Here is a 27236-nt window from a genome sequence, read left to right as displayed (position 1 = left end):
CATAGAAACATTTTGGGCTACAAGTCATAGATGCTTGCTACCCACTCACACTATCCATGGAGGCACCGAGACCTTGAAAGGGAATTGACTTGTCCAAGGTCACCAGAGAGGTTACCACAGAGCCAGGATAAGAACCCAGTTTTCTGCTGATCACAGTTCCTCAGATGAAAGTGATTGTCACCTCTACTCTCAGATCCCAAATTGATCTCAAACACAGTCATCAAGCCCCAAGGCCCAGAGAGACAACACGGGATGAACCTAGGTGAGTAAACTCTTCCTTCTTTCTGATGATCTAAGCTTTCTTCCTGGAGAGGTCTAAGGTGGCAAGAAACCAAGTTGCCCCCTTCATGGCTCAGAGGGAGACAAGGGCCTCATGGCAGCTTCCCTGGGAGCCCACGCAGGTACCAGTGGGATTAAGCAGCTCCTGAAAACAGCTGCTTTCCTTCGCAGGAAGTTATTTTTCAGCCCCAGGGCACAGGCCCAGGCAGAAGGCTCTGTGAGTGCCCAGCTGGTATAATTAGCTCCAGAGAGCTCTAGCAGACACATAAGGAAGATGGTCTGGAGCCCTCCCAATGAGATGGCAAACCCCACGCCTTCCTGTGCAAGTTGGGGCCCGGAGGCCAACTAACGCAGCAGGCTGGTGTGGAGCCAGCAGCCTCTGCTCTCTGAAATGCCACCTTTTTGTGATTCAGCCTCTGTTTCAAGCTATTTTTACTGTAAACAAAGCCTGAATTTGAGGGAGGGTAGTGTGGAAACAGGGTCTTTTCTTCCTCTCTCCTTTCCAAAGACCTGTTCCCCGTTTCCCTTAGTCACTCCACCAACAGCCACAAAAAGGAAAGGAAAAAAAAAGACTAAAAAGAGAAATGGGGAAAAGGTCAAAATTCAGCCTCTTTGCTAGGGCAGTCGGGGAACAGCTCTAGGAAGGTCATGCTTTCTCAAGCCTTCAGACTAATCTGTTGGAGCCTAAATTCTCCACAGGTGCAAGAAACCAGTATGCCCAGTCCATTTACTTTCTGGATTAACCCACCTCCAACAAACAAGGAAGGCTCCGAGGTCTGCTGCCCAGGAAAGAGGCACAAACAGTCAACAGGTAACCTTCCACGCCCTCGGGAAAGATCTGTGCCCCCGCAGGCTAGTGAACTGGGAACCGAGCTTCCACTCCGACAGGCCCCTGGCTTCACAGTTTCTTTGTGCCGTCCATGTCAGCACCAAGCCAATTTCATGAACTAAAATTAACTGGATGAGCAAAACGATAGCCCTGGCGCGTAAGACGCCTGGTGCATTTAATTGAGTTTTCAAGTGCCCTAATTCCTTAGGAAAGACAAAGAAGCAACTGTCCTGTCCTAGTTCCCTCACTACTCAAACACTAGCCAATATTTTTTGAAATAAAATTTTTAGGGAAAATGGTGGATTTCTGTTGTCATTCCCCTGAAGTAGTTGTTTTTCTGGAAAAAGCCTCACTCTGGATCTAGACCCTAAAAATGGGGCTTCTAGTGCACCAAATTGGGATGTTTGGGGCCTGGAAGCACACGTCAGTCTGCCTCCTCCTAAACATAGCTCAGTAAACTAAACTTGGAAGCATCAGCTTGCGTATGGTCCCGAGTGTGACTTTCCAAGCACGTGCTCCCCCACAATGACAATGGCTGGCAACTTTATCATCATCATCTCTATTTTTGAGCATCCCTGCTGAACAAACTTCCTCGCAGCTGAAATGGAGGCTCTAAAGAGAGTCTCAGTCCACCAGCATATTTTTCTGGTAAATAGGGGCTGCTACACCATAGGCATCCTCTGAAGGCCCTGGGGGAAAAGCTGGGTGAGAAACCGAAGATGGTGGGCTCCAAAAACAGGCGCTCCATTTCCAGGGGGCGCCAGCTTTTACTGATTGGGAAGGAAGGAAAGAAGGATGGAAGGAAGGGAGGAGGGGAGGAAGGAGTTAGTTTCATATTAGTCATAGAAACACATTTGTTGAGGCCCCTTGGGTCCAGCAGCAGGAAGCCACAGGATGTGAGATCAAGATTAGAAGAGTCAGGCTCCCAGGCCTGTCCAAGGACTGATGCACAGATCACAGGCTCTGATTTATCACCAAACTACTTCACAAACCTTTCCACCCAAAAGCATTGTAGCAAAAGGCAGGCATCACATTTTCACTTTCAGTACTTTGGATGATTTCACTCTGCAGATTTTGCTAGAGGAACCAACATGTGTCCAGACACCTAGTAGGCGCTCCAGGAAATTTGAAGAAATGGATGAATAGCTCAGAGGAGATGCCTTGTGGGTACAGTAGAATCTGTGTCCTTACTGTCTAGTGCCTTAACACACTTTCCTGCCTCCTTCCAATGGATTTGTGGTTGTTGCCCACCAAAATGGATGTTAAAGACAGCTCCCCACATACTGATGCTGTTGTGCCCTCTGAAACCAGCCCCATATCTGTCAGCCTCATCCTGCATCCAGGGAGGACTAGATATGGGGACCACAGTGAACGCACTTGACCCTCTTTCCAGAAGACTCATCTGTCATCCTGCCAAGGCGTTTCCTGTGACACACGTACCAAAAACGCCCACCTCCCAGGGAGAGCCCAGTCCACCCTTGGCCCCAGCCCAGCTTAGGGCGGCTATAGGAAGTGAGAATTTCCTGGCTGACTTGACAATGGTGAGTCAGGCTACATGAGCCAGCTTCAGAAATGACAGGGCCTGAATTGTGTGCATGGAGCAAACATCATCAGCTGGTTGGACCCAAACCAGGGTCCATCAAGTGGCCATGCCAGAGCTAGCTCAGCACTCTAAGAGGACGGCTGAGTTTGGTGAGGTCTGAGGGCTGCTCCATCTCTGTCACAGGAAAGGATTTATACTCCACTCCCTACCCTGTGTGTCTCCACACCAGCCCATTTCCTCCATGACATAGTGACTGGGCTCACACAACAATAACACAATAATAATACTAATGCTTATTAAGCACTAACCATGTAATAAGCACTATTCCGAACATTCCACATGCATTAATGCATCAAATCCTCACAACAACATTAAGAGACAGGAACTATTATTATGCCCATTGAACAGATGAGGAAACTGAGGCACCAAAAGATGAAGTGACTAGCTGAGGGTAAAAGCCCTAGGGAGGGGTGAAGCTGGAACTCAGCAGAGTGACTATAGAGGCTGGGTTCCTAACCACCCTACTGCACCACACATAGCAGCCTTCCACGTTCCAAGGGCCTCAGCACCCCTTCCCACGGAAGCATGTTCCAGGGAGAGAGAAGCATGAGCTGGAGATCTGGGGATGCTAAGTGCTCCACCTATCCTCCTTGATGGTTCCAATCAAATGAGAAAGAGAAACAAGGAGCCAGATGGAGATCAAAAGAGAGCAGGAGCCCCAGTTCAGATAATGCTGGAACAGCAAAGGGGCAGGGCTCCTATCTCCAGTCCTGACAGAGAAGCTGAAACAGAGAGAACAGAGGCACAGGTGACTGGCAAGGGAAGGCGCCGGAGTGCCCTGCCTTAGTCATTAGGTACCCACTGACTGGGCGCTACCCTCAATTTTCTGTGCCAGCGAACACCTTAAAGGCATGTGGACTGGATAGATGGATGAATGGATATAGATGGATGAACGCACAGACAGATGAGGTGGGAGGACAAAGGAGGCACTCACTCCCCCCAGAAACTCCAGAGGAGAGAGCCAACAGTAGCATAAGCAATTGCCATGGGAGCCCAGAGGCCCTGGGAGCCGTAGATGAATAGCCGGGATGAAGCAGGCTCCTCCTGGGCCAGGAAGATTTTCCTCTCTCCAGAGTTGAAGATTGATTTCTGAACCTCTCCTTCATTTTCCCAGGGGAGATCAGAGGAGCCAACAAACCAGCTAGTAAAATTAACAGCTGCTCTTTACAGAATGCACGGGAGAGGCTGGCACACAGAGCATGTGGCCTGCAGACCAGCTGTGCAGACCAGCAGCCAGGGCGGCTGAGGCGCCTGGCCTGCAGGCCTGAACCAGGGGTGCCCTCATGGTAGGGACTAGACTCTGGGCTACTGGGCGGGGCCTAGAGAGTGCTGACTGCAAGGGACACAGTCAGGTGGAGGGAAGACTTCGGGAGTGACCCTGCTACAGAATTCCCAGACACATTCCACTGACATTGGGAACAGGAAATCCATATTTTGAGCCAGTTGAGAACCTGCTATGGAACTTGGGGGCCCAGCTGGCTCTGGCCTCTGTCTCCCCATCTCTACTGCATTATTGAGTTGAGCCAGTGAAAGTAAATGTAGTGGGTCTCTATGAGAACAGGATAGATGGTATATCTTACCCATCACTTTGTGCCATAGGGAAGTGTGGAGCAAGTCCCATTGGCTACTTAGGAATATTCACAGTCATGGATGTCATAGATGATCTAGTCCAGAGGTTGGCACAATTTTTCTGTACAGGGCCAGACAATAACTATTTTAGGCTGGCAGGTATTTCGGACTCTGTGGATACTACTCAATTCTGCTACTGTAGCACATTGCAAAAGCAGCCACAGACAATACGTAAATGAGTGAGCATGGCTGCGTCCCAATAAAACGGTGTTTACGAACACTGATATTTGAATTTCATATAATTTTCACGTCACAAAATATTCTTCTTTTGATTTTTTAAAAAACCGTTTAAAAATGTAAAAACCATCCTTAGCTTGTGAGCCATACAAAACAGGCAGTGAGCCAGCTCTGCCCACAGGTCACAGTTTGCCCATCCCTAGGCAGTTACATGTTTCCCAGAGTGTGTGCTTTGTGATGCCCACAGGTGCTTAATGGGGAAAAAGTTCCATGCTGAAAGAGGAATGGGAAATGGTGGGCAAAACAAAGTCCTTCTGCTTTCTTACTGCAAGATGTCTTTGCGCCTTACATGTTGATAAGCATGGCCATCTCGAAAAGGGGATGAGAAATGAAATCTGTCCAAGTTCCATTTTTATCCTGGAGCATCTCCTAGATCTAGTTTTCTGTAAACCTAATTAAAGCTATGAGGATGAAGTCTGACCAACCATCAGCAACAGTGCCGCCAAGCGTGATCCTTTTGAACATTTTCAGTGGCAGGCAGCTCACTATCTATCGTGGGCGCCTGCTGGATTAAGTGACTCCTCTGACTCATGTTTTCCCATTTGGTGATGCTAGGTCACAAGTAACAAGTCTAGTGCAATGTAGTGCATCTTTCATCAGACGAAGACAAAAGTTCATGTTTAATAATATAAAGAAAGTGTACCTTCGACTTATTGATTCATCCCCAAAATATAACTCTATTTATGCACAGGATAAAACAAAGAGGGGAATGAAGTCCTGGAGGGGAATTACCATGTGGTTCCTTGAGAAGAAACCTTACTTAGGGGACTTAAAAAAAAAAAACTCAAACAAAATCTCAATTTACTCCCAATTGCACAGAGAGAAGGACCTACCTGTTTGCTAGGGGGCATTCTTACTAAAAGTACAGGCCTGTGAAACCTCTGGTCTTTACATAGGGCATCTGCAGGTGAATATATAGAATTTTATATAGATTTACCTAAAATGTAAAAAAAAAAAAAAAATAAGCGGGGCAGGGAGTATGAGCTTAGATGAGAGGAAGAAAGAGTGAGATGGAAATGTGAACCAGGTGTGAAGCTGCCACCAGGGACCACTGAAAAAGAAAAGTGGAGGATGCTGAGGAGAAATGTCATCAGCAGCATGAGCCACCCAAAGAGAGGAATGAAGGCCATGAATGTCACATATTTGGTTAAGTGTACACCCACGTGCACCTCCATTTTGTTCAACTGGTCCAAATTCATGTGCAAACAGCACAGCAGGGAATGCACCTATTTGCCTCTATTAAACCAATAGGATTATTTGTATTTGAAAGGCGTATTTGATACACATTTTCTTTTGGGCCCTAGGAGATAAGGATAGAATGGTCCAGCTTATGTTAATGTAACATGCCACACATGCGATATATTTAAGAAGATAAAGGGAAAGGTCTGTGTTTTTCTTTCTCCGGACTTCAATAGATCGTGCCCCTGACATTAAAGCAAGTAGCACATATTTTCAGTTCATAGATTAGATGTGCATGTTTCCTGGAGCCATATTCAAAAGTAGTAGCATGGAAATAGGGGGGAAATCAACCAAAAGAGTAATTCTCAGGGCTCTATCTTTCCTCAAGGAGCTGATGGCTATATTGGCAAGACCTGTCTTTGAAGAGCAGCACAAAACACTGAATTTGTTAAGGGGTTGAGGTACAGCCTAAGCAGCGTAAACACTGCTTACTCCTTGAGGTGAGGCCATGCTTGGCCCCAAGACATAGTTTTCCCAGGGAGATAGTCACTCTGAGGTCAAGGTGGAAATTATATCAATATTCAGAAACAAGGTGCTAATAGACATGGCATGCATGTGTGTGCCTACGTTTATCTGTGTGTGTCTCTGTGTGTCTATAACTTTTCCCACTATAAATGGGTTCTCTGATACTGTCATTGTTGTGCTATATTATCTTAAGAAATTCCTCCCTAAGGAAGTTCTGCCTTTCAATTTCTTTATTTATAAAATAAGGGGTTGAACAAGATCGAAGAGTCAGCAAACAATGGCCCATGAAACAAATCTTGCCCACATCTGTTTTTGTAAATTAAGTTTTATTGGAACACAGTGACACTCCTGTATTGTCTGTGTCTGCCTTCAAACGACAATGGCACAGTTGACTAGTTGTAACAGAGTCCCTATGGTCTGCAAAGTCTGAAATATTTACTATCTGGTCCTTTACAGAAAAACTTACCAATCCTGAGTTAGACTATCTCCAATATTGATTTTGGCCTACAATTCTATAAAGTACAACCAAACAATACAAAAGTCTACTGTGTGTTTCTTGCCCTCTTTATTTATATATATCCTGCCTTACTCTTCAAAGGATTAATTTGGCTCACAAAACTGTTTGGAGCACATAACCACAAACTTACATGTAAAGTTCCAATAAGAGAGTGAGGAAATGAGGGCAAGGAGAAAATGACAGAAGAGATGTGGAGACAAAGCCAGGGAGATGTAAATACATAGAATAAAAACTCTGAGATGCTGTGTATTTTCACTGGGCCACGAACTTGGCTCCAAGTGGCCTCTACAAAAAGAGGGCCACAGTCCCCCCCTCCCCTTCTTGTTTTCAAGCTCAAGAATGTTTTTATTTTTTTATTTTTTATATCATCTCTATCATAAAGCATGTGTTCAATTCATCTTGAAACAGAGGTTTCAGCTTAAAGGCTTTCCTCCCTAGCAAGGCTTTCATGATCCCCTATACTTCCCGTAGACTCGGCCACCCCCCATACGCACACACACACACAATGCTTGTACCCATAGTATTTCTCCTCCGGACATTCCTTCAAAAACTTCCACCCATGGTACAATGAAATCAGGATCATTCTTGTTTTCCACACGCCTGAAAAAAATCACCTGGCCCAGAGTAAGTGCTTGGTAGCTTTCGGTTAATGCTGACAAAGATAATTAGAACTGTTGACAACGGCCACATGGAAGTAGCAGGTGTTATTTGTGTAACCAAACGGTCAGCTGTTCATCATCTATCATCACCACCATCCGTATAGAATGCAGTGCCGCCATTTCATCCCACATGAATGCCCAGACCCAGAATTCAGTGTCTTTAAGTTTCCCATATAGAATCCACTCATATACAAGCACAAAAGAGCAATGGAAACTTTACTGAAGAATCAGGAGGGCAGACAGGATGGTGGTTACAAAGCACAGTCCAGAATAAGCCACCCTCAATGCCTCATTAGACACTCAGTGCTGCCCAGTCTCTCCTGGGCCCCACCAACCCAGATCGTCCCCTCTCTGTCTTCCTCATGCAGCACCTGGCCTCACCAGTTTCTCTTTCCTCCTCCGCCAAAACCCCAACTTTAAATTTCTCCCCTTTCTATTATGCCACCAATTGATATCAGCCAGGGCTTCATATCTGGACTCTTCAGAAGGCTCAGCTCAGGACTGGTCCCTCAGTTAACAGAACCCTGTCCTCTTTAAAGCCTGCTTGGCCATCACCTTTGTCACTCAAGCATGGCATTCAGTGTCTTACTTTTTCCTTCAAGCCATTTGTGAGGTATTTATCCCAAACATAACGTAGAGTTCTCCCCAAGAAGGATTCTGATGGTGAAATTTTCACTACCTCCCTACAGCTACTATCATCTCCTCACTGAGTTTTTGCCACAAAACGTTGAGGGCGCTGACATCTATTTTCCAGCATCTCTGCCTGATCTTCGATCCTCCCAGCCATCAGGGCACCCCCATTCATTCTATCTATGAGCCAAATGACTCTTGACTGAGCCCCAGCTTCAGGCCCAGGAAGGGCAGCCCATACAAAACAGCTTCCAGAATCATAACAAGAAATCATTTTGAATGTTACATCCTTCTCAGGGAAACTCCTGACCCAAAGCAGGCCAAAGAAAGCTGGTGGGCATGGCTACCCCAGGGAAGAGCCCACATATGGCAGGAGTACAGCCAGTTCAGAGTGAACAATTCATGCCTGTTTGCCTAGTCTTTGCACTGAAAGACCAATGTCCCAGGTACTCTTCAGTCCCAGGCAAACTGGGATGGTTGGTCATTCTATGCTTGTCCCACCCTCAATACTTGCCAAGAACCAGAAGCTCACTCATGGTCTCAACCAGCCAGTGAAGCCAAGCTCTATACAAGCAGATCAGAGAGAATGCAGGAGATGCACAGAGAAGGAGGAGGATGAGTGCTGGCTGTAGATGGAGCTAGGAGACAGCCTCATCAGAAATAAAGTCATATGGGCAATGCACCAAATGGGGCAAGGCGGCTGCAGGTAGGCTGCCAACAAGTTTCACCACCAGCATGACTGAGGATTTCCACTGTGGGCAAGATCCAGGTCACATAGGGCAGGAGATTAGGAAACTGCCCCCAAAAGAGGCTCTCTGCATGATGGCCAGAGGACCACAGTAGCATCCTCAGAAGGCTAGCAAACGCACACACACACACACACACACTCAGAACTCCCTGGCTCCCTCCCCAAAAGACCTTCTCTCCCTGGACCTGGCCCACTCTCTGCAAATCCTTCCAAAAACCACTGGGTTAGATGTGCATGAAGAACCCAGACTGTCCTCCATGACCATATATAAGCACTTCCTGCTCACCCCCACCTCCCAATAGCCAGTGGCCTGGAGAAGACTCAGTGAAACACCACGTCCCTATAAACAAAGCAATCAAGGACCAGAGAGCAGGACCAATGTGAAGAGGGAGTTGGGGACTCACCAGGACTCTGCCAGTCAGTGTCTGGGCAGATATCATCACCCCCGCCCAGTCCTTCACGGAGGTCATCCAGCCGACCTCAGCAGCCACCGCCTCCTCTTTTTCATCCACTGGCTTGAGAGTGCCATCCGCCTGGCTTGAGCCATTATTAATCTTCTGGGCCTCCTGGCAACAGAGAGAACAAAGGTTGAGACATAGGGACCAACTGGATTTAAAAAACACAGCCCCACCCAAAGAACCAAACTGGAAGGGTCCAGGCTGAGGTGGGCACTGGCTTGAAGGCACAGGTGTAGCGCAGAAGGGATGGATATGGCTTTGATCTTTTTAAAGTCATTTTTAAAAGAATCTTCTCTTTATTTCCTCTTAAAATATCTTTGTGAAAGAAAGAAGAAGGAGATTATTCTCTTCCTGCTTTAAAGAAAAAAAATCACACAGCTCAGAAGGCGAAGCGTCCTGCAGGGGTCACAGAGTGGCTGGGAGGAACGTGGGTTGGCATGCTGTGTTCTGCCTGCTCAGCCTTCATGCCCTTCCCACAGGAACACATTTCCTGAGGAAATCTCCATCTCGTCATCTCAGTCTGTGTGATTCTAAAGGGACTAATAGGCTCACGCTGGCTCCAAGAATGAAGACGGGTCAATTGGACCATTCCACGTCCCTGGCAACAGTGATTGGGCCAGGGATGGCCATGCGACCCATGCCAACCCAATATGACTCAAGCACAAGACTTGTGCTGGGAAGAGTAGGAAGGGCAATCCTTCCCTGAGAATGAAGCAGCAGAGAGGAAAGTAGAAGTGAGAGAATACTGATGTCATCATTTGAACACCAGAATCCAGCTGTGCCTGAAATCCGAACTTTTCAGTTATAGGAGACAATACATTCCCTTTCATGGCTTAAAATGTGCTTGAGGAAACAAGACTGAACTCATCAGATGACTGAACCCCATATGGGACCCTAAACTGTCCATTTCTACATGCAGTGTGCCCTCTGCCTGGAATACTCTTCTCCCACAGAGAGCATGGTTTGCTGCCTCACAGCTCTCAAGTCTACTCAGATATTACCTTTTCAATTAGGTCTTCTGTGGCTACTCTTTTAAAGTTGCAACTCTGCCTTCTGACAGTACCACCTTTCTGCTTTATTCTTCCCCATAGCATTTAAAACCTCTAATACACTCTATAATTCACTCACTTATTTCCTTTACAGTCTGCCTCCCCCAACAGCTGTATCCTGAGTGCCTAAAAGAGCACCTGGCTCAACAAACCTAAATGAATGAATAAAAAGGGTTATGAGTATAAGCCCCTCACTGACCACAGAGCCCAGGCTTAGGGTGGCCCAGTAAAATACAGGATACCCAGAGAAATGCAAATTTCACATAAACAGCAGATACCTTTTTAGTGTAAGTATGCTTCAAATATCACATGGTACTCATAATAAAAACTTATTCATTATATATCCAAAATTTAAATTTAACTGGGCCCCCTACTCAAATACCCACTGACTATTTTTGCAGATATAGATGTTCAAAAAGATATCAGCAAAGTATGTTCATCATTGAAAACGCTAGAATTAATTTCCAAAGCAAATCGACACTGGAAATCACTGTGATTTAGAGTAGGGGGTGGGGTAACCTACGGCAGAGGTGAAAACCCCTGTCTGAAGCAGCAGCGGGCAAGGGGTGAGGCAGAGTGGAGAGAGGGGAGCTGGGAGGTGCTGGGTGAGTCATCTTCTTGGAGACTTGCAGGCAGGCCGGAAGCTGCTCCTGACGCCTCCGCCTTCAGCCTCCCCTGGCTTGGAGAAGCTGGGAAGAGAGAAACAACACCAGAGCTCATGTTTTATTTCCAAGCATATTGGGCCCCACAGGACTAGAACAGTCCAAGAGGAAACTGGGCAGGGGGTGGGGGAGCACAGGTTGGGCATATTTGGGGGCTGCCTGCTGACATCCATGGAGCGTTCTGCCCAAGGCTAAGGACAGTCTCAGTGGCCTGTTAGGACCCCAAGTCTTGGCCATGTGAAGACTCTGCACAGGTGCGTGTTGTGGAAGACATGGAGGCCCAGACCCAGGGCAGCCTTAGTAATTGAAGATGTAGAATCAGTTCCTCCACCCCTGTGGGCCCTTCCCTATAAGACAGGGACTATATTGCCTGCCCCATGGGTTTTTCTGGGATTAACCAGTGCCCAAAGCACATAATACATGTTCGATTAATTAGTCCCCCCACCTTCCACTTCTCCTTGAGCATTGACACTCTAGGAGTGGTTCTCAAACTTCAGCGGGCATCAGAAGCACCCGGAGGGCTGGTTAAAGCACCGAGTGCTGCACCCCTCCTCAAACCAGCATTTCTAACGAGTTCCCAGGTAATGCTGATGCTGCTGGCCTGGGAATCCCACTTTGAGAACTATTGCTCTTACTTATTCTGGCATGGCTTGATCATCCCTGCCCTGAACTGAAATGGGACACACATATTAACCCCAGCTCTTTCCTGGCCTCGCCCTTCACCCAAGCACAGAAACAGAGAATGTGGGGTGGACTGGGAAGAGATCAGGGAAGGGAGAAGGCCCACAAATCAGAGGCTCTTATGTTTCCTTTTGAGTAGTGTCCCTTAGGGACATTTCTGAACTGGTCCATGGCCACAGCCTGGAGGCCTGGAGGGCTAGCTCACTGCTCCTCAACCCTCCGGGCTCAGGCTCCACAGCCACCTGGCTGACCCTGGAGGAGAGAATGGCATGAAGAGGGCTGGGAGGCAGGGAGTTCTCTCCATCACAGTGGTTTCCATGCTTCAGTACTTCACGGCGCAAGAGGTATATGGCAGATAACGCTCTCGCCAGTTCTCTTACAGATTGTTTAACAAGGCATTCGTTATTTTAATTACTTTATGAAAGGCAAAGAAACACACAGACTAAAGGGACATAATGCCCTTGTTATTATTTGCTTACACTAGATGTTGTGTGCTTAATTATCACGTGTGCGAGGCAGGACTGGGGGAGTGGCGGGGGTGGGGGAATGAAGAGGAGGTGGGAGCTCTGCAAAGCCGGATGCCAGTGGCCAGGTTAGGGCTCCTTGGCCTGACGGGAAAGGCCCTGTCCATCTCTAACCTACTATGGCCAAAGCACCCCTCACCGGGAGCAGGTATAATCCACACCCCAGAGGAAAGACGGCAGAGGCCCAGAGAGGTTTTGGGCTTGTTGAGGACACATGAGGGAGGTGGGGGTGGTGCAAAGGGGCAGAGTCTATAGTGATTGACCACCATTTATCAAGCCAGAACTGGGTGCCAGCAGCTAAAAATGAAGTGCTTTCTATGCATCATCTCACTTAGAGCTTATCCTAAATCCAACAGGCAGGTGGAATTATCCCCATTTTACAGGCAGAGCAACTGAGAGCAGGCATTTCTCAGGGGGAGGCACAGAGTCTGAGAGCTTGGGCTCGAGGCAGAGGGCCCACCTGGGCTTAGGTCTGCTCCACCGCTTACAAGCTGACTACCACGGGCATGTCAGCTCACGAGCCTCAGCCTCCTCCACGTGAAACAGGGGTAGGCATGCCAACCCCATCAAGGTGGTGGCAAAGCTGACGTGAGATAAGTGATGCACAGCGCTTGGCATGGTGCCTGGCATACAGCAGTTATAGCTGCTGAGGCAGAGCACCCACCCATTAATGGGACTGGCTACCTCCAAGGATGTTCAGTTAAAGCTGCACCACTTCATCAATTGGTGGCCCAGGGAGGGACACTTGGTCAAAGTGAAACCTTAATAAATAATTAAAGAATGGAGGGGCCAGCCCTGGTGGCCTAGTGGTTAAGTTCAGCATGCTCCACTTCAGTGGCCCAGGTTCAGTTCCCAGGCGCAGATCTATACCACTCATCTGTCAGTGGCCGTGCTGTGGTGACAGCTCACATACAAAAAGAGGAAGATGGGCAGCAGATGTTAGCTCAGGCAAATCTTCCTCGGCAAAAACAAAAACAAACAAACAAAAAGAATTACAGAATGGAGGATAACCAAGTTTAGGTTCTAACGGCTATGATCCTTCATACAGGTAATGGGCGCCTGGGAGCTCAGGTGCCTCAACTTCTGGAGGGGTTCCAGCAGGAGCTGTGTGGCACTCTCCCAAGGACAGCTAGGGCAGGGATTCCTACACAGAGTGAGCCCTGGACCAGATGACTCCTAGATCTCTCCTGACTCTAAACTCCATCAGATCAACGTCCCATTTGAGATGAGACTGAGGCCCCTAGAGAGGTTGACTCCTGGGTCCCCGCACACTGCTCTCTCCTGTGCCCCGCAGAGTGCTGCCTCAGGGGGAAGAGGTGCTTTGGTCTGAATAGCACAGTGGGCATCATCAAGCCCCACATCTTCCACTTCCCACTGCAGGGAAGGACCCAGCCCCTGTGCAGGGAGGACTCCTGAGCAAGGTCAGACAGGCTCCCCCATGTCAGGAAAGACCTGGTCCTGATCCCCGCTCATCCTCTAGAAAATCACTGTGTGTGTGTGCACATGCATGTGTGTGTAAAAGAGAGAAACCCCACCAGCTGCAGGCTCTGGCTACCCGGGCCACAGACAGGCCACCGGAAATTCTCTGAAATGGAGAAAAGGATTCCTAGTAGGGAAGAGGAACATGGAGGAGGGAGGAGCAGAGAAAAGCTGGGACTGGGTGGGGCAGGGGGGTATCCTGGAAGGTGGAGGTCCCGCTGTAGCCATCCCCTTGAGAAAGCGGCTCGGTGTTGCCTTGGAGGCCATTCTTCCCTCCAGCCCTGACCACTCCCCGACCAGAGTCTTGTGTAAAACAAGCCACAGCTGCCTCCTGGGGACAATGCCAAGACCAGAGGGTGAGGAGGGCTGCAGGGTACAGGTATCTGGGGGGGACACTGGAGAACAGGGTGGCCAGCAGTCCCCTCCTACTGCCTGCCCACATGAGCAGCCTCTCACAGGCTCATGGCCTCATCCCTTTTTTGCCTTCTTCCCATTCCTTTTACCAGCATTCTGTTCAGTGGCTTTCTGTTGACATGGCCACAGAAAGCCTCATACCTCCTATGTCACCTGTGGCCTACGGCCCAACAGTACCACAATCCCCAGTACCCACTATACAGAGCACGTATCTCAAAGCCTGAGAAGGGACCTCAGCAATCCCTTCAGATGCCCAACCCCTCACTGTAGAGATGAGAACACTGAGGACCTGGGGGGAAGCCACATGCCCAGTGTCACCCAGCCCAGCCAGGCAACCACCGAGCCAAGACATAAACTCCTGGCTGGCTTTATTTCTCGCATTCTTGTTGCCTCCCTGACAAGATGATTCCTCCAAATCTAGCTCAAGGCAAGCCATCACTCCCAAGCAGTTCCCTCTGCCTCACCAGCCTGCAACCTGGAGTCTGGGTGTTCCTAGGACCAGCAGAAGCCTCCACCTGGCCTCTTTCGGGCAGGTTTGGGTGTCGGGGCCCCACAGGGCAGCCCTTCTTAGCTTCAAAGGCCCAGCCTTCCCCAGAAGTGGGAGCTGCCCTGGCCCAGTGCTGGGGAGCAAGGCTGTCCTAATCCCAGGACCCCACAACCCCCAATCATCAGATCCGGGCTGTCTCTCCGTCTCTCATCCTTCCTGAATTGGACCCAGTATACTGGGAACATTGAGTCTGTGATGTGGTAGGATGATCTCCGAGGATGGAAAGATACCCAAGTCCAAGTCCAGCTCTTCTGGATAGCCTTGGACAAGTCATTTCATTTCTCAAAGACTCTTCTGTAAATAGAGACGAGTCCTGCCTTGTAATCTGGTAAGGGGGAAACACAGCACTTTCTGAAAGGACCAATTGCTTTATGAAAGGTGCGCAAGGATAGCATTGCTGCCCTCTGATTCTGAGCAGGAAGCAGTGCTGCTGTGGAGAAAGGAGTCCTGGACTCCAAAGCCAGCCCTCGCAGAACATGTGGCTCAACTCTCAGATCCCCACCCAACTGCGCCTTGTCAGGCAGGGCCCTGGTTATCTGCCTGCACCCCAACAGGATGTTGGAACTGCCAAGTCCTGCCATGAGGCCGGCCATGCTGGCCACACCCGTCCTGTGAGGCACTGCCACACCTGCTCCCGCCCGACTGAGTTTGCTCACCCCTGGGCACACTTGCACCAACACCTGTCAGGCTGAGCCAGGTGCCAAGGGCCACCCTGGGCACCACACCTGCCAGGTGACTGGACTGGGGATGGGGAGGCCAGCCACCAGGAGCGTTCCAGAGTCCACTCACTGCTCCATGCTGGGACTGCCCCTAGTCCTGAAACTCCAAGTCTGTCTCGGGTTTAATTATGTCTCAATTCTTTGGACACTGGCTCCTCATCCCAGATCTGGGAAGCTGTTGAAGTAGTGATCATCTGGGAGGAAAACTACTCTTAAAAATATAATTCAGATCCTGTCCCTGCCAGGCCGACACCCACCCCTTAGCTTCTCGTCCTACTCAGAGGACAAGTCATACTTTACATGGTCCAACTCACCCATCTGTCCCGCTCCTGCCCGTCACCCTACGAGTCTCCCACTCACTCACTCACACACTGTAGGCTCATCAGCCTCCTTATGCTGCCTGAATGTTCCAGGCCCACCCCCATCTCGGGCTGATTGCACTGGCTGCTCCCCGACCCAAGATATCCACATAGCTGCTCTGGCGTCTCGCTCAGGTCTTTGTTCAAATCCTTACCTTACTGATGAATGCTTCCCTGCCACCCCACCTCACCCTGATCACTCCCCATCCATGCTCTATACCTCCTCGGAGCATTTATACCACCATCTGGTAACCTGCGTACTGTAAGCTCCATAAGGGAAAGAATTTCATCTCTTTTGCTCACTGCTGGATCCTCAACAAGGAAACATTAGAAGCTCAGAGTAAGCACTTGACACATCTTGGTGAAAGGTACGAAGGAAGGGTGGAGGAAGGGAAGGAGTAGAGGAAGGAGAAAGGAGAGCTGCAGCAAATGGGAAGTCGATTCTTGGCAAGCACAATATCTAGAACAGATAATACTACTAATCAGTGGTGATGATAACACTGGCTACCGTTTTTGAGCATCGTCCCAGTAACTCTATGATGTGGGTACGAATGCACTCATTTGTAGACAAGGGGTCAAGGAGCTGTTCCAGGAAGACACAGTTGAGATTTAAACCCAGCTGTCTGACACCAGAAAGAGAAAAGAACCTGTCCTAACGTCCTCCCAGAGGCAGCATGAGTAGCTGTGCATGCACAAGGATTATTGGCTGTTGCAAAGTACCAGCGAAAGGTTTATCATCATCATGAGCACTCAATTCACCCCACGTCTGGGTACTGTGTGGGCCTCAGACACCCTTCTTCTAGGTCCCTGTGCCTTGAGAGGGCGGTTAAATCAAGGACAGAGGGACACGGGTCCTTTCTCAGCCAAGAACCAGCTTGGAACCATAAATCATCCTTCATGGAGCAGAGCATCGAATTGGAAATGGACATGGCAGAGCTGACAGGCTGTGAAAACCTCCTGCTAAGCACCACGGTTCTCTAGGCAGATGCCACCAAAGGAGAAGATTCAGCCTCCCTCGGCGCCATCAGCATCCTCAGAGGGCCTTAATGCCTGCCTGCTCTGCCCAGTGGCCCTAGGCACTCCAACACCCTGGGAGGCAATCTTGGCCGAGTCCTGCAGGGAGGGTCTGAGGCACCCGGGGGGCAGGGAGTCTGATAGAGAACTGCCTCCCCTAATCCCTCTGGTATCAGAGTAGGGGCCAGGAGCACCTTCCATCCCTGGATGTCCATGCCTGGACCCTCTGCCCAGGGCCTTGGCACCACAGGGCATTTCCTCTGTGCTCCACTTCCAGAGGCTGCAGGGCAAAGAAGGACCTAGAAGCCACCACCTGTCCTCTCCTCATGTCTCACAGGCCTACTTTGTCCTCAAGTTTCTCTGGTCGACATCAGAAAGCCATTTCTCCCGAACTGGCACTGACAGATTCTGCTTCTGAGTTATTCCTTCCATCTGCCTGGAGCCCCCATCCTCGCTCCATCCCCAGCAACCTCCCCTGGCTCTCCCTGCCCCCTCTCATCCACCAAAACTGACCCAGCAGCCCCGTATGCAGCCACCCTCCGCTGAGCACAGAGCGGCAGTCCTTCTCTCCTGTTAGGCAGATGGTGGCAGGGTGAAGAGCTCTGTGCCGAAAGTTAGGAAGCTTGCATTCTAGCCCCGCCTCTGCCAGGGACAGGCTGTGTGACCTTGGCCAGTCACTTAACCTCTCCAAGCAAAGTCGTCATCTGAGAAACAGGGCGAGCAGTGGGTTTAACCCACAGTTTTCTGCTCTTTGGAGCCCAGTGTTGTGCATTCTGTTAGATGCCTTAGGGGGTTAGCAAAGGAAGACAAAGGAGGCAAGGTCCCCCGGCCCCCAGGAAAATCAAGGCCTTTCTACACTAAGTAGTTTTCACCTTTAAAGTTCTGTGCTAGATTGCATCCGAGTGAAGGGGCTTTCTGCAGAAAAAAAATTTGAAATCCACTGAGTAAAAGTCCACAGACCCGTTTTAGCTTTATTTCATGGCAATGATTATGACATTCTGTGGCACAGTTTGGCCTAAGACCCAGAAATGCCTGAACTTCAAAACCTACAATACCTCCATGTGGGCCTCTCTCCTGGCTCCTCTGCCCAGGTCTAAATGCTGGGGAAGGGTCCTCCAGCTACCTCCACTCCTGCCAAAGAAGCTAAGAGGGAACTCCCCCGGCAGCCTCTTCCCCATCCTGGGCAGGTGGCCCGGCTGTGGGATTCTCCTAGGTACCAATAATCCTGCATATTAGGGATTAGGCCGATTACCTAAAGCAGCTCAAGCAAATAAAGCGTAATGTGGGCACCACCAGCTGGAATTTTCATGGCAAGAGTTCTGCAAAGGGAGAGGAGAGGGGAGGCGGTTGCTCTAATATTCATGGGCAGGGGAGAGAGGGCGGCAGAGGACCCAGGCCCCACCCAGAGCTGGTGGGAGGGAGTGGCATGGTGAGTTTCTGCCCTTGGGAAGGTCCACTTACCCAGCCCCTCCCTGGAAGGTCAGAGGCCCCCTTGCACCTTGCAGCCTCCTGATCCATCCCCTGGGACCACATTTGTCTCAGATGAACCCATGTGCTAACTGCAGGCTACACATCCAGGAAAGAGGCACAGATTCAGGCCACTGGAGCTTAAAAAGAAGCTTGGATAAAGTGATTGTTCTGGGATGTTGGGAAATCATCCGAGTTTACTGGGTCTCACAAGATATTTCACCATCATAGGCATTTTTAGCTATTGCTTCCTGTGTGCGCCGTCCAGATTCTCACTCTGAGGAGCACCCCTGTGCTGTGTGTGAACAAGCGCTCTTCACAGGTCTTTGTGGGGCTGTGTGACCTTCAACAAGTTGCTTACCATCTTTGTGCCTCAGGCTTCTTTGTCTCAATTTCAAAGAGGCTGTGTAAACGCTCCCCAAGGTTCTGTCTGGCTCTGAAACTGTGACCTTGAGGTCTGGATTGTAAATCCCTCACTTACACATGTCCAGTGGTGTGAAATTCTGGGGGAGGATGGAGGTCCTTTCGGGCTCTTCTCTGGGCCACACTCTAAGCTGCTCACCAGTCTCCTGAGCACTCAGGGGGTCAGCTGGCCCTCAGGAAATGCTTGATTCCCTCTTGCATCTACGTGTCGTGTTCTCTCCTTGGTGGTTCTACAGCATCTTATTCAATCCTCACAACAAGCCTGCGAGGTAGGAATGTTATGAGGCTCAGAGAGATTGGGTAATTTCCAAGATCACTCATCTTGTAAGTGGCAGAGCTGAAATTTAAATCTAGCCTATTCTAAGACTAAAGGCCATGTTTTTCTTCTAGTCCTTGCTGCCTCAGGATAGACAAACATACAAAGAAGAGATGGAATCTCCTTATGAAATGCTGTTTATTACTACTACTGAAACAATCCTCTTAGACCCTATGGCTTCTAAATAACAACATTTTGTAATACAGACATCTAAATCTGGTTCTAAGCAGCCATGGATGGATAGGGAGTTGGAGAAATGGCCTAGGGGAGTGGTTTCTAACCTGGGAAGAGAATGACACATTAGACATAATGTCCTGTGCTGAGATGTGTTCTCAAATGGCCACATTTGCTACTTGAAATTAATGTCAACCCCAAACTTTCAGGACTAATGCAAACATCTTGGCCAATATACCACATTTGCAAAATAATGATCTCCTTCTCCTTCAATTAGCTTCATAACATGGAACATATGAGTGACAATCCAGAGTCCACTCTCTGAGCATCCAAGACATGGAACTGGATTAGCAGAGTCCTCAGCTCTGCTCCCTCAGCCTCAGCGACTGGGGAGAACTGCTCAGGAATCACCCAGCCAAGAAAACCGGCCGAGGGGCCCAGTCTGAAGACAAGAATCACATTCGTTTTCCAGTTGAGGAATAACTTATAATCACACCAGGCAAGGCTGAGGCAGGGCCAGAAGTTCAGGAGGATTAATAATGAATCCAATTTTCTGAATGTCTCGTGTTAGCTCAGTTAATCCTGTTAATATCGCAAGTTAGGCATTATTACACATTTGAAAGATGGACAACTGAGGCACTGGGGCTCTCTGAAGGTCTATGGTTAGCACAGTGGCCTTGCAAATCCCACTGAGGCCCAGTGAGCTCGATACAAATCCCTTTTCCATGTAGGAAGAATCTTGCATTTTATGAGAAGGCAATCTAGCATGACTTCTCGTTTCAAGGAGATCACTCAAATCCCTTAGAAAGTGCTTTGTTGTTGTTTTTTTTTTTTTTGGAAAATGAAATGACTCTCAAAGTCACAAAGCTGTAGAGGTCAGAGCTGCAAGGGACCTTAGAATTTGTGGGGTCTGGTTCCCTTCCTTTAGAAAGGAAGAGCCTGTGGTCATAGAAGGGCGGGAGCCTTTTCGAGGAAATACACCTTGTTCGTACAAGAGGCTGTGGCACGAGAAGTGTGGGAGGCACAGGCATCATTGTCTGAGAGTCTGAGTCTGATTCCTGGCTTCCCCTCTTCCCAGCTACGTGACTCAATGCAAGTCACTCCACCTCATCCTAGCCTCGGTTTCCTCACTGGAAAAGTAGGCTTCCAAATACCTTCCTCAGAGAGTACCTGTGAGGGTCAACCATGATGACGAATGCAAAGCACATGGTGAGGGCTCAGTAAATAGCAGTTACTATTAATAGCTAAGTGTCCGACTATGCACTTGTATGACCTTGGACAATGATCTGCCTAAGGTCCCACAGCTAACAAACAGTTCATCAAGATGTGAATCCATATTTTCCAGACAGTAAATCTCATCTGTCCACTTCACCAAAGCAGAGGCCAAATTTGGTTTCTAGTCAAGCAGCCTGGATATGGATAACTAAGACCTACGGAAAATCCAAACCCCTCATTTTCACAAAAGAAGGGGAAAATCTCCATACCATGGCCATAGTAACTTTTATAACTCAAGGTATTGGGGGAGGGGCAAATAAAGTCTAAAGAAGCATGTGACCATGGTTGGAGAACAACTGAATGCCACCCAAAGACAAGGAGCTTAGATGTTCGAGGGACCAGCACCTTTGGTCAGTGAGGTCACAGGCTCTTCCCCTCTTTCAGCTTCTCCTAGCTCCCAAAAGGCAGCCTAGGACAATCGGGGATGTCCCCACTTCTGGAGAGGAATTACTGAGAGAAAGAGACACTGGAACGGTCAAGAAGGGAGAAGCACAAGAAGGAAGGGAGCATATCGCCATCTGTGGATTGGGAAGAAGACCTGACCCAGGTGGGGTCTTGCCTTCCATAGCGAAGGATCCTGGGAGGTTGGCTCACAGGCCCTCTGGGCCGCAGTCCATGCGTGTTAGGCCATGGAACAGCACTGCTCCAGAATGGAGTTTGGAGATGAAAAGCAGCAGCATGATGTAACGTATGCATGTCAGTGAAAGACAGCTGAAACATTCTCCAGGGAAGAACTGTCCTTTTCTTTGACATTATGTCATCACTCCTTTGTTGGGTATTAACATGCCCTTTTAATGAAATGACAATGATGGCAGAGCTGGCATTTGACAGTTTCTTTTTTATGCCTTTGCTTGTCAAAATAAAACGCTGGCAACCCTGTGATATTCCCTATGTTTTTTAAAGTTTAATTGACTGTCCCATGGAAAGTCTAGGAACCATTCACCTAGTTCTCATTCTACAGAGGGCAGATTAAGACCCAGAGAGGTCACTCTCATAGTGGCCAGGCCAACTACGTGGAGCTGAGGGTGTGCCTGTCACATCAGTCAGGGGCAGACTCAGGCCAGCAAAAAGTAGGGCCTGAGGAATAGAAGCAAGGTCCCTCAGGCTCCAACAGCTCAGCTAGCACTGGCCCAGAGAGCAGGGAGAAGGGAACGCGTTGGCTGTCAGGGGTCAGGGCCGAACCAAAGAGCTTGAGTTCCCATCTTCACTGCTGAGTTTGGAAGCCCTCACTACCTCTTCAGTGGGAAACACACAGAACTAAAACAACCTCCCTGGAAACCCTGCAATTGTTGCCATGGCTCAAACTACTCGGGGGACAAGTGGGGAGAATTTACCAACAGATAGCAAGTGGGATAAATTGCTTGTGGTTGAACGTTGCCCTCCAAGTCAACAGACAGAAGCAACACAAAGTAAAAAGCTGAGTAACTCATGAACAATCTAAACAAGAGCCTCATGCCCCAGAGGAGACAGATAGCTTTCATCCCCTTGGCTTGTGCACTTTTCCTCACAATACTCACCACTACCCAACCTCCGACACGGCACACTTATTCCCCATCAACCTCCATGGCGGGGTAAGCTCCAGGAGGGCAAGGTCTTGGCCTGATTTTCTCCCTCCACATCCTCAGAGCCTGGAACAGTGCCTGGCACATAGTGGGCACTTAATAAGGTATTAAAAGAATGATTAATCAAATTCTGTTTTTTTGTTTTGTTCTGCTTTGCTTTCATTATGTTCATATTTTCTGGAATCTCAAAATCTCCCCCACTCCTCACTGCCCATAGGACAGAACTCAAAGCCCTAACAGGCTAGTCTTCAGGCCTGCCTGCTGCCCTCCCTGCTCCCACTGAGCCTGCTCTCCCACCAGATATCTCTGATCTGATTTGGTCCTCCTTAGCTGCACACCTTTGTGCCCACCGTTCCCACTCCTAGGACGCCCTCTCCATTGCTCTCCGCCCATCTTCATCCCCCCTCAATCAAATCCCAGGGGTCTGGTGAAGCCCTCTCCCTGGCTACAGCACCCTAAAGCTCTCCCTGCCCTAACTCCCATGCCAACACCCCAGTCCCCTCACTCAACACCAGACAGGCACTGGCTGGCAGCCTCAGCTGTCTTTTTATTCATGCATGTCATATTGCCCCAATTAGTCTGAAAGCTCCTTGAAGTCAAGGTCCATTTTTTTCATACCCAGAGTGTTTGGCATACAGCAAGTGATTAATAGATATGTACTGATTGAGTAAATTAAAACTCTGTTCAGTAAGCACTGGAGAAGCAAGCCCTTTCCCAGGCAGCACTGACATCCTAGCTAAACCAGGCCAGTTTCCATGATTCAAGCTCAAACTGAGTGCTGGCTCCCAAATCGCTGTTCCTCAGTGCAGCTACATTTTCAAATACAAACACCAAATCCCAACAAGATCAGATGTCACGGGGCTTCTGAAAGGCACATGCCTCACCAGGCACGTCAGTCAAAGAAAGATGAATGTTCTTGTTTACAAAAGGATTTGTCCCGTTCCAGGAAAATTTCCACCGTGATTTAGGACCTAATCCAGTACGCGCCTATAGCCCTCACCAAATGAACATTTTTCTGCCTCATCCATTTGCTAAACTTGGATTGGGTTTCACTTCAGGTCAAAAGAGCTGTCGCAATTAGGTCATTCCACTGCCTTTCCCAATGACCCCCACTCAGGAAACTAAAGCCTAGCAAGTGAGAGAGACCTTGAGAAGTAGAAAGATGGCCAGGTTACCAGGCATACAGATGCACTCAGGACCAAGTAATGCTAACAGCTGCCCAGCGTGGGGCCCCAGGCTCAGACTTCCAGGCCCCAAAGAGCTGCCTGTCTTCCTGCGCTCTGATTCTGCACCCCCTCGGGAGGCCTGGTTGGGTTCCGAAACCTCAGCCTCCTATGCTCCTGGCTTCCCACAATCCTAGTCTCCATCTAGGTTTCCAATCCAGCAGCCAAATACAAGAGAGTCTGGGCTGGCTGTTAATGTGAAATAATAACAATAATTCAACAGCCGGGAGAGAGGGGAGAGGACTTCTATCTCTATCAGGTTCAGGCAGCTACTTCTTCTCCTTCTTGCTCCCTGATGGGAGTTAGGAATGGCAAGCACCCCGGCACTGCGAAGCCTCAGCTCACCACTTGGCACCCCTGGACCCATCAATCTCCTCCCTGTGGCCTGGGACCCCTCCAACCCTGGACGTCGGCGAGAGGCTCAGCAGCTGTGAGAACCTTCTTTCTCGAAGAAGGTTTTTCCAAAATTATATCAGGTTTCCTTCTACCCCAGCTTGTCAGCAGGGGACTCTTTTGCCTAACATGGTTGAGGAATGTCTTAGAAACTGGTGTGATTCAGTCTGGCTTCAGATGAGGTTTTCCACCCAGACAGAGCACACCAAGTGTCTGGACCTCGGCTTGCTACCCCCAGGGGCACCCACACCCTTTCCTGGTCTCCAGACCTCCGTCAGGAGGGCCACAATTGACAAAGTGGCAGGTCCACTCCAAAGATGAGGTCAGAGAGAGAACACCAGCCAACAGGAAGCCAAAAGGTCTTGCCCACACGCGTGCATACACAGGGGTCTCCTTCCCTACAGCATCCCTCTCTCCCCCAAATTTTCTGAATGTGCAAATCTGGTGTCAATGCACCCAGTATAAATATTGGAGAGTTACTGGGGCAAGCAATGAAATCACGAGAAGAACATACTTTCTTCTGCAAGAGAAGGCAAAGCTTTTCAGCCTTCTCTTCTGATGGAAATCGTCTTTCTCCTCCTGCCTGTTCAGACTAGCCTCCTTCCACAAATACAGACTCGAACCAGAAGGGAACCAAAGACAATTGCTAGAAAATGCAGTTTGCAAAAATGGCCTTAACCTGAATGTCAGGCTTACAAGTGAGTTATTACTGAACTGTTGTTGGTTCTGCCACATTCTCACCTGAGGACCCAGAACCTCCCCTGGACAATCCCCCTAGAGGGAGAAGCCCACCACGACAAAGGTAACACGAAATGGGAAGCTTCTTTTAAATCTCAGAAGTCTCTTCTTAAGAGGATCTAAGAACTGCACTGAGGACAGGGTTCCCTGTCTGAGCAGTGTGGTCATCACCTGAGAACGGCAGCCTGAGAGCCCCTGTGGCCATAACATCTGTGAGTCCAGCCCCTAGAACACATGGAGAAGGGACCACCTTTACGTGGGCTGCTCTGGAAGAATGGTCAGATTCTTGCCTGGATCCCAAGTCTCTGTGTTTCTTCTTCTGAAGCTACTTTTCTGACCGAAAGCTAGACAGAGATCATTTTTACTCAGATTTCTTAGACTTGCTACATCAAAGGTAAGAAGCCAGCCAAGGAGAAGGGACACATGGAGAAGCTTCTGGGGAGACTGGAAATATTCTACGTCTTGACCCAGTTGGTGGTTACACAGATTTTCTCATGATTATTCACTATTTTGTACTTTTATGTTTTATATGCTTTTCTGGATGTTTGTTTTATTTCACTATTTTTAAAAGGACTTTTAAAAATCAATCAGCCAAACTATTCTTAAGGGACCCATCATCATCGCCCACATTTATTAAGTATCTTCTGGCACAGGACAGAAATAACTGCATCACAGCCCTGGACAGTAGGACCAAGAACCAGAAAATTGGTCTTGGGGCACAGCCAGGGGCCAACCACCATCCAGAAGGAGAAAGTTGGAAGCAGAGGTCAAAGGCAATTAAAGTCATAGGATGGATGGAAAGAAACCCAAAGAGGACTTGTTGATACAACAGTCTGCTGTTGGCCCAGGTTGAGGGCTGTGCCTATAAACAAGGTCATGGGGAGGTGGATGTGTTTCATGGTTTGTACCTGCCTTGGGAGGCCATGAAATGAGGGAGGCAGGGCCCTGACCATCAGAGAAAGGGTGAGCATTCTGCTGCCCTGTTGATCCACTCCTGAGATTTAGTCATAGCCTCAGCACAGCCTGATGGCTGATGGATTAAGGTGGCAAGAACATGGAGCAAACAGCAGTTTGGGTCAAGTTTCCAAACCAGATAGGGAGCCCCAGGACCACCTCTTTGCCCTCCATAAGCCTCTACTTATCACTCATTCCAGCTGTTCCCCTAGTCCCCTAGTCCGTCCCTGCCCATACCTCACACTGTCACAAATCCATCACTGGGCTCGTTAGATTAATTACCTCTCCCCTCCTGTCCAAATCCTACACATTCTTTAAGATACAGTTTAAAAGCTGCCTCTGTCATGAAGTCTCTCCAGATTTCTTAATTAGAATTAACATCTCCCAGTAGTGTTAGCTCAACACTTCCTCTGTGTCCCCTCAGAGTATTACTTGTTCCTCTGGTTATTAGCTCTCATTACATTCAAGGACTATGGACACATCCATCATTCCCCCAACTAAGAACCTTGAGGTCAGAAACCGGGTCTTATTAATTTTTATATCTATAGAATATATGTACACATTTTATAGAATAAATAAATAAATCAATATTCTTATATCTACGTCTAGCACTGTGCCTAAGGATAGGCAATAGGCATGCAATAAGCAATCAATGTTTATTAATAAATCAGGGTCCAAAAGGATGCAGGCCTAGCACCCAGGCAACAAGATTCTTTTCGTTTTCAAGGAACACATAGGGCCCAGGAGGTTGGGTGAGCATCACAGGGAGCCTTTACACCTCAAATCCACTCACTTCTCTCCATCCCTACCTTCTCTCCCCTGGTTGACTGCTAAGCTTCATAATTATTTGCCGAGTCTCCATTCCTGCTCCAGTCTCCCATCCATTCTCCACACTGAAGCCAGGGAGACCTCACAAAGTTTAGACCACTCATATCATTCCTGTACTGAAACTCTTCAGTGACTCTCCACTGCTCTTAGGGTAAAGTCTAAAATCCTCAACATGGCCTTCAAAGGTGCTCTTGCATGTCTGCCTTTGCCTGGCAGCTGGTCACATATCAAACTACTATTGGCCTCACCTTCCATATGCTCTGCCATACAGGACTTTCTTCCACCCCTTCAATGAGTGATCCTCTTTTCTGACTCATGGATTTGCACATACCATTTCCTTTCCCTGTAAAAACCTTCTCCATTCAGTCACATTGCAGACTTTCTACTCATCCTTAAGATCTGTCACCAGAAAGCCTTTCCTAACACCCCCTCCCCCTCCCCCCCTACCACCACCACCACCACCATCAGTAAATAAAGCCCTGCAATCATGTGGTCCTTGCACTCCTCCTCCACAACATTCAAGGCACCTGCAAAAACTTGTGCAGCACCTCTTTGCTTCACTAGACCAGGGGTCGGCAGACTATTTCTGTGAAGGGTCAGACAGTAAACATTTTAGGCTCTGTGGGCTATACACCATATGGTCTCTACAGCAACTACTCAACTCTGTCATCGTAGAGCAAAAGTGGCCACAGACAATATGCAAACAAATGAGAGTGGTCACATCCCAATAAAATTTTACTTAGGGACACTGAAATTTGAATTTCATACAATTTTCACATTTCATGAAATAGCCTTCATTTAAAATTTTTTTCAACTATTTAAAAAATGTAAAAACCATTCTTAGCTAACAGGCCATACAAAAACAGATGGCAAGCCAGACTTGGCCCATGGCCTATATTTTGCCAGCTCCTGCACTAGACTGTAAGATCCATGGAGAGAGAAGCTATGTCTTGTTCACTGATGTATTCCCCCAGCACAGGGCCTGGTTCTTAGAAGGCGATTCAAAAAAACGTGGTGACTGTCTTGATATGCAGACTAGAGCAGTATTTCCCAGTGTGTGCTCTGCAGAACACCAGTCCAATGGGATACTCCACACAAAAATGACAGTCTCTTTATCAATGAAATCTGGAAATGCTACTGTT

The 27236-nt window shown here is 48.6% G+C and overlaps 1 protein-coding gene across 7 annotated transcripts in view; it reads right to left on the bottom strand.

Moving 5' to 3' along the window:
• Nucleotides 1-27236, bottom strand: part of KCNMA1 (potassium calcium-activated channel subfamily M alpha 1) — a 713595-nt gene that overhangs the window by 497493 nt on the left and 188866 nt on the right. For all 7 annotated transcript variants that reach the window (XM_046653011.1, XM_046653014.1, XM_046653010.1 and 4 more), the window contains exon 2: nt 9240-9401. In XM_046653011.1, the coding sequence (XP_046508967.1) occupies nt 9240-9401 (162 nt within the window). The remainder of the gene's footprint in view (nt 1-9239; nt 9402-27236) is intronic.

This window comes from Equus quagga, chromosome 2 (assembly GCF_021613505.1).
Source record: "Equus quagga isolate Etosha38 chromosome 2, UCLA_HA_Equagga_1.0, whole genome shotgun sequence".
NCBI classification, from domain to species: Eukaryota; Metazoa; Chordata; class Mammalia; order Perissodactyla; family Equidae; genus Equus; species Equus quagga.
Note: the sequence above shows the minus strand (reverse complement) of the source record. Positions and strands in the feature narration are given on the sequence as shown.